At 32.6% G+C, this 12,173-nt stretch overlaps 1 protein-coding gene across 1 annotated transcript; it reads right to left on the bottom strand.

Moving 5' to 3' along the window:
- Positions 1–165: 165 nt before the first annotated feature.
- LOC110712571 (probable pectate lyase 5) lies at positions 166–2,939 on the bottom strand. Its single transcript, XM_021891037.1, has 4 exons — positions 2,610–2,939; positions 1,468–2,211; positions 1,178–1,316; positions 166–826 (listed from the first exon to the last, which is right to left on the bottom strand). The coding sequence occupies exons 1-4, from the start codon at positions 2,717–2,719 to the stop codon at positions 605–607; spliced, it is 1,215 nt and encodes a 404-aa protein (XP_021746729.1). The 5' UTR covers positions 2,720–2,939; the 3' UTR covers positions 166–604.
- Between the last annotated feature and the right edge of the window lie 9,234 nt (positions 2,940–12,173).

The raw sequence follows: 12,173 nt of genomic DNA, 5'->3' as shown, positions 1-12,173 counted from the left end.
TGGATGGATGGATGAAACTATAGTTATAATTCCTCTGTTTCATACCATCGGACTGCTTGTTTAACTAGTTACTTTCGATGTGATCGTGTTAGCTTTAAATGCCAATGGAATATCTTCTAATTATTAACCTTATGTGCATAATCAAACACTTATATGGGGATGAGGGGAGAGCTAATTTCCTGTATATGCCCTAATCTTTTGTTTAGGATTGATATCATTATGATAGTTAGTAGATGGTTTGGTCGAGGGTGTCATTTTGTGAGCGTTTATTATTCTTTGTTGATTCGCTTGATCTAGGGATAAAGTTGTATACAACTAATCATCTGTGCTAAATAAATCGTGAACTACAAATCGAATTTGGAGACAAATTGCCGGGTTAGCAATTGCGAAAGCAGTCTTTTGGAAAGAAAAATCACTCTTATAATTATAAATTGAGCTTTAACAACACATCTGCTCTTGCTTCTTAAAAATTTCTTCAGAAGCAGGCTGAAGTTGTGTTAGTATAATTCTACTCCGAAAGAGGGTAAAATCAATAATTTTCACCCCTCCCCTTTTAGATAAATACAATTGGGGGAGCTTAGTACAATACAGTAGTAATATTGCTCTAGCAGCGAGCGCCTTTCTTGCAGTTCAGTACACCAGCTGACATGGTGATCGATCCTACGAACGAAGAAGATCTTGCACTTAAGCTGGAAGCCCTAGCATAGCTTGAGGAAGACCCTGTTCCTGAAGAAGTGAAGAAGGCTCCATTTAACATTAGGTCTCCTTGTGATCTCCAATTCCATTTCTTCCATACACTTAGTGGCCACTCTTCTCGTTTTGTAACCTACAATAATATTCAACCAAAACTTGCAATCCATTAACAAGTTATAAATATAAATATTTTATCACATCGTATGATATCTAGATTGGTAATTTATTATTGATTATTTAGCCCTTAAACCGGGCTTTTTTGTATAATTTTAAAATGTACAAATACTTTCTCCAAATCAGTTGTAACAATCTACGACGTATCATTTTAAAAATATCAAGAGTTATGTATATAAAAACAACTTCGATCTAATTTTGGTAATTAGGTGTCAAGTTTGATCTCTATCCCTAGTAAACACTAGTTTATAAAATTTGGACATTCTTAAAAAACATAAACTTCTAATTTGAGTTTGAAGATAAAAAATACCTCCTTGTTATTTGGGTCATTAGGAGCAAGGAATCTATTGCCTTGGCTGTTTATTGTAGGTGCTGCACTTCCTCCAATTGCATACATTTCCCAATGTGTATAGTCATTATTCACCACATGAAAGTACCCATGTCTACACCTGCCAAAATTCCCCATTTTGCATCAAAAAGTTAGCGTTCACCTCATACAACTGTCGCATTATAAGTGTAAACTAAATCAGCAACGTGACAACTAAATCCAAATAACACACTCGAGAAAAAGAGACAACAAGAGAATTTTAGAAGCTTTACCTCGGCATCCGTTGGACCAACCCTTCACCAAAATGGTTGAAAGCTATAGTAACTTGCATATTCTTATCTCTAGTTAAAGAATCACTATGTCCCAACAACATAACCTTGTTATGGTGGGTCATATAATTATTAGAGATTGTTATAGCAGTTGAACCACGAATAGCATCAATTAAACCATCAGTACAACTAGAGAGTGAACAATGATCAACCCAAATATGACTCCCACCAAAGATGGACACACCATCACCGTCCGATATCGTCCTCCATCCGTAGTGTGATGGGGAGTCCCGCACCATAGCATTCCCTCCACGCTTACAATCATGTATATTTAAACCATGTATTATAATGTTTGTAACATATTGTATTGTTATGCATGGACCACCAGCAATATGTACACTGGCCCCTCTACCGTCAATTGTCTTAAATGAGTTCATCATTAATTCTTCTTTAAGTTTGATCACCATGTCATGAGCAAATATGATCCATAATGGCTCATCTTGGATCACACCCCACCTTAGGGTTCCGGGTTTAGGGTTTACTGGATCGTCCCCCTTGTCCGTGACCACGTACATCTTTCCGTTTTTGCCCCCGAGCGCACCCTTGCCAAACCCTATGGCACAATCCGCTAGCCGTTGGCGGTTCTTAAACCACTTGTGGTCGCACCGCCAACAGTCGTCGATCGGGTTTCCGGTCCCACATGATAGGTATCCCAAATTCCTCCTTGTAGTTGCATTAATAATTTTCCTACAACATTGTTATAAGAGAAAAAATGTGTTACATTAGTGTAAACTCATATACATTCACTACAGTAAAATTTTCCTTAAAAAAAAGAATGTATATTGTAGGTGTAACATTCTATATTCAATTGAACTATTAGTATTTACTTTATTGTATGATGGTACACTTTTTTCAAAAAATTTGCAATTTTTAGAGAGTTTTACTTGCGAAGAAGTTTCTACTTATAAGTGTATACAAAAGTATAAACTTTTTAAATTTGTTAACCAAACAACTATCAACATAGCTGTCAACTTCCTAAATAACAACTTTTCACATTATTTTCATATGAACCAAACGACCACGAAGTATTGCGTTATGTGTGATGTACACGTTTAATTATAAATTTGAGAAGTTTAAGGACATACTCTTGTACTTCACGTGCTACTAGTTCGGGATCTTTAACATGGGAGGAGTGGATGAAAATGGGGGAAAGAAGAGAGATTAAGAGGAAGAGAAAGAAGAGATGAAATGCCATTTCTTTATTTTGTGTGAGTTTTGAACTATGTAAGCAAGGAGGAATAAAGGGTGTTTATAAAGAATTTAAAGAGGGTATAGAAATTGGTGAATTTGAGGAAACTTGATTGGGTATATAGATTGGGGCCCATGTTACTTTTTTGGTTGCTAGGATACCACAATAAATTTAGTAGTTTTGGGTTTATGGGCCACCTAGGAGGTTGAACACACCCCAAATTAGCAATGATATGCTTAATTAGCTAATTAACCTTAATACAATGTGGAAATGATGTAGGGTTTTATGAAGTTAGGAAGTTAGTTGCATTGACAATGATGCCAAAGTTGTTACTTTGGAGTTTGGATAGTTATATGTTCTTATTGATGCAAAATAGAAATTAAGCTTATTTGTAATTATTATTGTAATGATATTTCATTAGAACTACGTGTACATGATATTCGTTTATGTTTGTGAGGTGTCAAAGATTTGTATATTACTTATTAAAATGATTTTCTTTCAAAAAAAAATAAAACTTGTTAAAATAATTTTTTACTTTATTATTCCTACAAATTAAAATTTTATGTGTAATATTCATATTAGTACTTGCTTGTTAACTTAAATTACTTACCAATGGATTTTGATAATCGAAACAATAAAATTGTATTTTTAGTGCTTCAAAACAACACCTAATATTACGTATTGCATTAAAGTAACAAGATGACATGAAGAAAAAATGCAATGGATATTAAAGAATCCTACTACGTAGTAATTCAACACTATAGTACTTAAATCTACTGTGCCTCCTTTAGCTAATTTACGGTTAATGAGAGTTAGTGGCACAGAAATTGTGCATCAATAAATGAAAAATTGTAGTAGTGAGTATAAATCACATGAGATGATATTGTATCAACAAAACAGAAATATTTATATCATGGTTTCACCGACACTATGTAACCTTTGAGCCTATGTCTGTCCAAAGTTTTTATATGATAAAATGTCTCATCCTATAATAAATTCTTGTTAGTTATTTTTTTTTATTTTTCCAAAAAAATCCATATATTATTTTTATTCTTCCATGTATTTATGGACCAGGAAAAAGAGCTACTTGTTAGCTCGGAGTATTTACTTCTAGTCGATCTTCATGTCCACATTATGAAAGTCACAATTCACAAATGAAAGTTCAAATCTCAAATATTTTAGTATAGCAAAATCTATATATGTTTGTTTAGGATCGTATTAATTAATAGAGCCGAGATTCAAATGGTATTTTAAATTTTGTTCAAACTACCTACTTAACACTATTTAATCTATTATATGTAAAAGCGTATTTTAACCAATAAATAAGAGTGTTATTTTTCTTTTCTATTTTTTTTTTTGAGGAAAATAAATAAGAGTGTTATTATGTTACTCATAAAAGTTTTAGAAGACATTTTTTTTTTCTTGGTGAAAGTCTTATGAAATAATGCAAATACATAATCTAGAATAAGGGATGGCATGTTCTACCCATGTGCCCTATGTTCTCCTTTTGGACTTTAGACCTTCACAACAAACAAGAGAAATTTAAAGAAAAAAGGCTTTTTATTTTTCAAGATTGTGTTCGATTGGTGTAATGGTGTGTAGGGATATACCCATATACGTAAGTACAATATCTTTAATATCACTGAAGATAGAGATAAATGAATGTACTCCATATGTATTATGTACATGGGTATCGACTAATTTGACCCGTTTATCTTTTGTTACTCGGTCGAAAAATCCTAAATGTCGCAAATGAAGACCCTCACTAAAATAATTGTCTATGTGCTGTTTAATAAGGTCAATATACGGAGTAGCATGTAAGAGAATTAAAATGGTAACAAGGAGCATGTTTTCTTCATATTATTTTCAGTTTAATTTTTAATTTCTTTCTCTTATAAAATATTTCGTTTAGTTCGGTTCAAATCAGTTCAATCTATCAGAATTGGCCGTAACTTATATTTTTTTTAGGTGTAGTAATTTTAAAGTAAGTGAAAATAAAATAATGGAGCAATTTTTAAGTGACGAAGATAATGTACCGACACTCGCTATCACAGAACCACTATTCTAAAAGTGGTGTCTCACTCCACGTCAATGCAGGAAACTCTGGCCAGTATTTTATGCAGAAAATGCAATATGATGATACAAAAATTATTTAACGGCCTGTTCACAGCTTGTGGGGCAATATAATGGGGCCAGTAGCGTGGCAATTAATTGTAATTGAACTTCAACTTTGGTACATTGTAGGGCAAATATACAGGCCCAAAAAGAAACTGTTAATTTAGCTCTGGCTAATAAATTAAATTATAGGGCCTTTTTTACTAGTTTGTGGGGGTCATTAGATATTTGGTATTTTTTGGGGGTAGAGAGGCATAATTTGGATTTTAACCTATTGTATGTTTTGACTTTTGATGATTAATATAATTTGATGTTATATTGATAATTATGAAAAGTACTTTAAAATAAGATCTTAATTAAACCTAGGTATTCAATATTTGAGTTGAATTTAATTTAATTTAATTTAATTAGGCTAGTTTAGGCACATGACTTGTACCCTTCTTAAAGACCATAAATTTAATTATGCCGTTTGACTTTTGATTGAGTTTTATTGATATTTAATGTGTCATATATGATTTAATGTAAGAGTCTAAACAATCATTAAGTTTGACATTCTAAGAGTGAGGAATAACACATGTGGTTAGAGTTTTCTCCCGATTTCAGAAAATTCTGGGATCGATTCTCACCCCGGTCTTTTGTGACTCTAAAAAAAATTAAGTTTGACAATCTTAAAATTCTACTTCTTTGTATTTGATGTTTGAAGGTTTTTCTATTCAAACATATTGAATATAGCCATACCAAGCTAAACTTGTTCTAGTGGTAAGGATTGTACCTTCCAACTTTGAAATTGAGGGTTCGATCTTTACTAGAGACACTTAGAGGATGAGAATCCTTTAGGGTTCGATCAAAGTGTCTAACCTGCAAATGCCAGACCAAAAAACCTTGAGGGTTAAGGTACGATTGGGGTCCTTCTCCTAATCATAGATGTATCGTGTGTGGCAATAAAAAAGATTATCAAGATGACACAAATGTAGAACGTTAACACGTCAATAAACTAGGTTAGGTTAGTAATTTTTTTTTTTTTTTTGACAATATAGGTTAGTAAGATACTAACAAATGAAGAGAGCAATAAAAATGGAAATCAGAAGGCCAATTTAGACGAAAAACTTAATGCTAACAAACAAATAAATAGAGCAATAAATTGGAAATCGAAAGGCCAATTTAGACGAAAAACTTAATATGATGTTTAAATGTATACTTCAAAAAAAAAATACATGATCACTATTATTCCAATACTGTTCTACATAACATCTAGGATAATTTTCTCTCAATCTATCTACAACCTTTGAGGTCAACCAAACATTTCTTGTGGGTATTGGCTGTTTGAGTGTTTGATTAACCTTGTTATAGTCCAAGCTAAGGTTTGTAGGAATGACTAATTTCGATTCCATTAAGAGAATATAATCTGATAATCATGCATCTCACAAAGATATTAACACTTTTTATTGCAAGATAACTTTAAATGATACATAGTTGTTTAGTTTAAAAAATAAATAAATAAAACCTATCTATAGATAAGATTAAGTATGTGTGAAAATACATAATCAGAAATTAATTTATTTTAAGTAAATGTGTCAGATCTGTCTCTGAAATTTAAGGGGCTTAGAGCGAAAACTTAAAAAAGGGCCCTAAACAATAAAGCAAAGAAATATTTATTTCATATACTCGTAAAATTCACCAACAAAATTTTTATCCCCTTATATTATTGTTGCATTTTTAACTCGATTTTTTTTATTATTTTTTGAGTCACTGTATTGAAGTTTGGTAAGGTGCCAGATGGAATCCCTAGAAAATAACTCTTAGGAATAGTGTGCTACCAACTATACCCTCAAAAATATGTAAAAAATTATGTACAAAAATGTATATTTACTTTTTTACCCTCATTAATATGTTTACTCTCATTAATATATTTAACTAGATGAAGCCCGCCGTGCGATGCACGGTTTGTTTGAATTTTTTAAAATAATTTTTTTATATATATTTATGTGCTAAAATTTGTTATATATTTTGATAAAATTCTTGATATCAAAAGATAATATTTTATATTTAATTAATTTAAACCGGGAAATCTCATTCGTCAATTTTGCTTACATGACATTTGAATTATTCAACTCTAAAAGAAAATAATATTCTCTTATTTGATTGGCTACAATTGGAACTTATAACCCTACATGGTGTGCTAAGAAAATTAAATCCTATATGGCTCTCTAAAAACTCGGGAAAAGCTCCCCTTTATATATATATATATTAGATTGGTTTTTTTTCATTAAACATACCATCAATTAATGCCTTTTTTTAAAAAAAATAAAATAATTATAATGTTTTGTACTTCATATGTTATTATTATTATTTAAAAAGGAAAAAAATTGTATGTACGAATTTTTATTCCTTCGTGGTTGAAAATTTTATAGTAGTCATTTGAATTATGACTACCATAATGTTTTCATGATTATATAGTTCATAATTAACATATTTTTTCCAAGTAATTAATTATATTACTATATTTTAGGTATAAAATAGTATTATCACCAATTTTTTGATTGATCAAATTTTTAATTTCATTTATGTAATTTTTATTCTTATTTTATAGTTTATCGAAAAATATTTATTTTATGTTGGATTAAAAAATTCAAAAAGTATATTTGCGTTGTAGATATAATAAGACTAATTGTGACTATTTTATAACGTGAAATAATAAACCAATCATATTTGTATATCATTAAAATAATATGGTAGTCATTTTTCAAACGACTACTGTAAAAACATCCCCTTCGTGGTTGTTCTTCTTATTTACAATTTTGTTGTCCTTTAATTACAAATATTGTTAAGGTTTATTAGCTTTTCAATTTTACATTATTTGATGGCACGCACATAAACAACGTGGAATTTAAATGACATTCATATTAAATAATGATATTTGAGCAGATGTTATCAAGAGGTATAAATAACTTTTAAATCCTAAAATCGAGGGACATTGATGACAGAAAAAAAATGTATTAAATATGGAGAGAATTTAAGAGGAAAAACATAACTAAGTGATTATTGCTTTAGTGTTAGATATATATATATATTAGATGGTCATAGAACATTGAACTTACATTCTTAAGTTTATAGCTACAACGAACATTTCACATATTATTACTCCGTATGACCAAGCTAAAAAAAAATCATTTGAAGAAAAATACGTTAAGTATTATTAAATCATGCAAATCAATTAAGAGTTCTAAATTAGCTTAAGATATGAAGGGATGCAAATCAATTAAATATTATTTAATAATAATTTTGAAATAACACTGTCAAACTTTTGAGAGTTAAAAAAATAATTGTCATTAAAGATTTTGGTGGCTTTTTCATACTTCTACAAAACCACTATATAGGCACATAAACCAAATAGTACGTATTAAAACTACCAGATCTACCACCCAAATCAAAGTTGTAACTACACGCTAACACAACTTCTATGCAAGAGCTAACATTTTCGTGCGCATCGCGCGCGTAGGATACCCTAGTAAAGAGAAAAGGAAAGGATAAAAATTATTCGCCTGGTTATACTTATAATCAGGAAAAAAAATTATAGGTGAATACTTCTCATATTTTTTATTTTAGTTATTTATTAATTAAAAATTTATTTATTTTTTTATTTCCGTAAGAAAAATCTATGCAGGGGGCCACAAAAGGTGGGCCTAGAGCGATCGCTCAAGCTACTCCCCCTTATAGCAGTGGCGGTTCCAGTATGTATTTAGTAGGTTTAGCTGAATCTATATTGAATCTGGAAAAAAAAAGGTTTTTTTTTTTAAGAAAAATAATTAAAACAAGGGTTAAATACTAAACTATGCACCTATTTTTAATACTACAATGCACGGACCAATGGCTAGAGCTTTACCTTTTAGGTGAAAAGTCAGGGGTTTGAAATCCAAAGGCACCATCTTTTTTTTTTTTTTTAGAAATTTTGAATTTTGATACCTCGAAAATGGACTCTGTTGAATTTTCGTACCCGTTTAAAACTTTTTTTTTTTTTAACTTTGGTATCCATCAAAATGTAAAATTATACGTTTTGGTACTTACGTCCATATTCCATTAACTTTTCCATTGGTGGACCTTGTTATCTTCTAACCACCCCTTAGCCACCTTCAAGTCGGTAGCAACCAAGCACGTAGCCACCTCACCTCGCCACCATGACTGCAATCACCGTTAGCCGCCGAATTAACCACCAGTACCTCAAAATTACACCATAACAACCACCAATTCACACCATAACAGCCACCAATTTGTGAACCAACACCTCCAATTTGCACCACCATCACCTCCAATTCAAACCCCAGCACCTTCAATTCGCACCACCAGCACCTCCAATTCGCCGCTCCATCACACCACCACCACTAAAATTACCCCTACAACACGCACCAGCAAAACCTACCTGAAACATCCCTACAATGGCCACAAAACCTACCTGAAACAACCCAAAAACCAACCGTTTTATGGGTTGTTTAAAAACCCTAAGCGAGTTTTGTTTTTCGGGTTGTTTTAAATTAGGTGAGTTTTAGGGTTTCGGGGGGCAGCGAAAAAGGGGATGGTGGTTGTTTCAGGAAGGGAGGAGGCCGACGAACAAGGGAGTTGTTTTTGGCGAATAATGGTGGTTGTTTTGGTGGGCAGCTGCTACTGTGCACTTTGTGCAGTGGTTTTGCAGCTGTTGGAGCTGAGATCGAAGGAGGGAAAGGGAGGAGGTGGCCTCACCGCTCATCGGTTCTGGAGGAATGTTTTGGCACCGGCAGCCGGCGCAGGGAGGGTGAAGGGTGGCTGACAGGGAGGGGTGGCAGTGGCTGGTTGGGTTTTTTTTTTTTTTTTTTTTATAAATTAAATTACTACCTCCGTTACAGGTTATGTGCAACGAGACATAAAGTAGAGAGGAAAAATGTCTAATCGTTGCACATAACCTGTAACGAAGATAGTATTATAATTAGATAATGGGACCTTATGAAGGAAAAGTTAATGGAACATAGACGGAGATACCAAAACCTATAATTTTATATTACCAAAGTAAAAAAAAAAAAAAGAAAAAGTTTTAAACGGGTAAGAAATTCAACAAGGTATATTTTCGAACACGCTCCATTTTCGAGGTACCAAAATCCGATATTTCCTTTCTTTTTTTTTTACTACAATATTACAAATTATATAGAGCTTCAGCCTTCAATTCGTGAGCTTCTCTTCATCTCTCGGAGTATTGTTCAATACAAGTTTTTTTTTTTTTTTTTTTTTCGTTTATTGGTTTTGTTTTTAAGTTTTAACTTGTTAATTATTGTATACTTTTATTGTTACTTAAATATTTGAAGTTGTGAGTGAAGCAGGAAGTACAATGTTAAAATGTATATATTCTGACATTGTATTTTACAGTTTGGAGATGAAAGGCTTAAAGTATTTTGGAAAGAATGTGTGTCAAAATTGCAAAAATCATAGAAAGTTGAGTTCAATTATAATTTAGTTAAGGATATTTTTTTGAAAAACTACCATATAAAGCACTTTTTTTGCGAGAAATTACCTAATAAAAAAAATATATTGTAAAAAACTACCTTATAAAAGGGTAAATGTTGTAAGAGACTACCCTTGATCGAAAAGTTATCATTAATTTTTATTTTCCGGCGTTGACCACATCACGTACGAATTAAGAAAAAAGGAAGGAAATGGTGAATTAAAAGTCACCTGATTGGCATGTGATGTAGTCAACGCCGGAAAATGAAAGTCAGAGATGACTTTCCGATCCGACCAATGGTAGTCTCTTACAACATTGACCCTTTTATAAGGTAGTTTCTTACAACATGTTTTTTATTAAGTAGTTTCTCGCAAAAAAAGTGCTTTATAAGGTAGTTTTTTCACAAAATGTCCTATAAACTTTTTGTTATTGTTGTTGTTTGTTACGTAATTGATATGTATTGTGCACACTCGAATTAGCCAATGCAAATTTTATTTTGAATTGTGATATTTGATATCTGTATTTGTTTGGAGAGATCGAACCCAAACAAGCAATTCCTGAAACCGCCCCTGCTGAAAGATGCCACATTGGAGGGAGGTGGTGAAGACATGTCTAGATTCACCTCCACAACCTAATACTTTAAACAAATATCTACTTCAATACATCAATTGCTTAAGATAAAAAAGTTTATATATAGGACTTTGCTCTAAGTGGCAACATTTAAAACCAAACATTATTTCAAGATCACTTTCAATCAAATACTATATATATACCATTATTTTTTTTCTTTTTATTTGAAAAACAATTTTAATTTGTCAATTTTTTTATTTAATTTAATTTATTTCGTAGAAAAGCTCTCATTTCTATGTCCATTATTTCTGATAGAGTATAAAACATATTCCTGAGCCTCAACCATCAGTTTAAGCTTTTGGTTGAGTTGGTCCTCTAACATGGTATCGGAGCCAGCGTGACACAAAGGTCACGGGTTCGAATCTCATCCACCCCCACTTTCAAGTGGAATATTAAGCGCAGGGTATGAGGAGGGCCCATGCTGCATCCACACTAGCCCAACCGGGCTCTCGTGTGAGGAGGAGTGATAGAGTATAAAACATATTCGTGGGCCTCAACCATCAGTTTAAGATTTTGGTTGAGTTGGTCCACTAACATGGTATCACAGCTTAGGTGAGATCTTGGGATCATATACAAAAATTCTCACACTGCCGGTGGGTTAGAAAATTAAACCCACCGGCGGGATATACACAGATTTTTTATGCTTCCGCAAACACACACACATATAATTTTTTTTTCTTTTCTCAAAGTTTTTTTTTTTAGAATCTTTATGTAGCCTTGTGCCTCCCACCGATAGTAGCAACCGCGAAAGCCGCCTCCATCATTGGTGGCAATCGCATACACTACCGCCTCCCACTACTGGCAGTACCAATTTTTGCCAACCTACTCCATGTGCCGCACTCTATTTCCACCTCCTCATGACCAACAATAATTCTTACATTGCCCCATTGGTTTTTCTACACATAATCACATAGATTTTGTTTTGGTGATGGTATACTAGAATAAGGTCAACTTTTGCACATCTCTTTTGCTACCAAGTTGGCTCCTCTTATTGTTGCAGCACTTGGAATCTTTGTGGAGTATTGATTCTTGCTACCTAGGTTTCTCTTTTGAGAATTGATTAATTTCAAGCGGTGGAATTTAATATTTTTCTTGCGCAATTTTATTTGTTTTTCTTCAATTGTGATTTCACGTAGTATTGTAGTGTCTTCTCCCCGATGATGGTTTGATCCCTTAGCTTCTTCTTCTTTGGATCTGCAACTTAGCCCAAGTCTGTGTGCGGCTCTTCTCCTTCTCCTCCGGCCTAGC

Source organism: Chenopodium quinoa, unplaced genomic scaffold, assembly GCF_001683475.1.
Source record: "Chenopodium quinoa cultivar QQ74 unplaced genomic scaffold, ASM168347v1, whole genome shotgun sequence".
NCBI lineage: Eukaryota > Viridiplantae > Streptophyta > Magnoliopsida > Caryophyllales > Amaranthaceae > Chenopodium > Chenopodium quinoa.
The sequence above is the reverse complement of the archived record's forward strand: the minus strand, read 5'-3'. Positions and strand labels throughout refer to the sequence as shown.

What these genes read in the sequence shown, in the direction of transcription:
- LOC110712571 (XM_021891037.1), bottom strand. Translation starts at nt 2,719, where the DNA reads ATGGCATTTCATCTCTTCTTTCTCTTCCTCTTAATCTCTCTTCTTTCC. An exon ending in GTAGCACGTGAAGTACAAGA is followed by an intron (nt 2,212 to 2,609) that starts GTATGTCCTTAA and finishes ACAATGTTGTAG; the next exon opens with GAAAATTATTAATGCAACTA. An exon ending in ATGACCCAAATAACAAGGAG is followed by an intron (nt 827 to 1,177) that starts GTATTTTTTATC and finishes ATATTATTGTAG; the next exon opens with GTTACAAAACGAGAAGAGTG.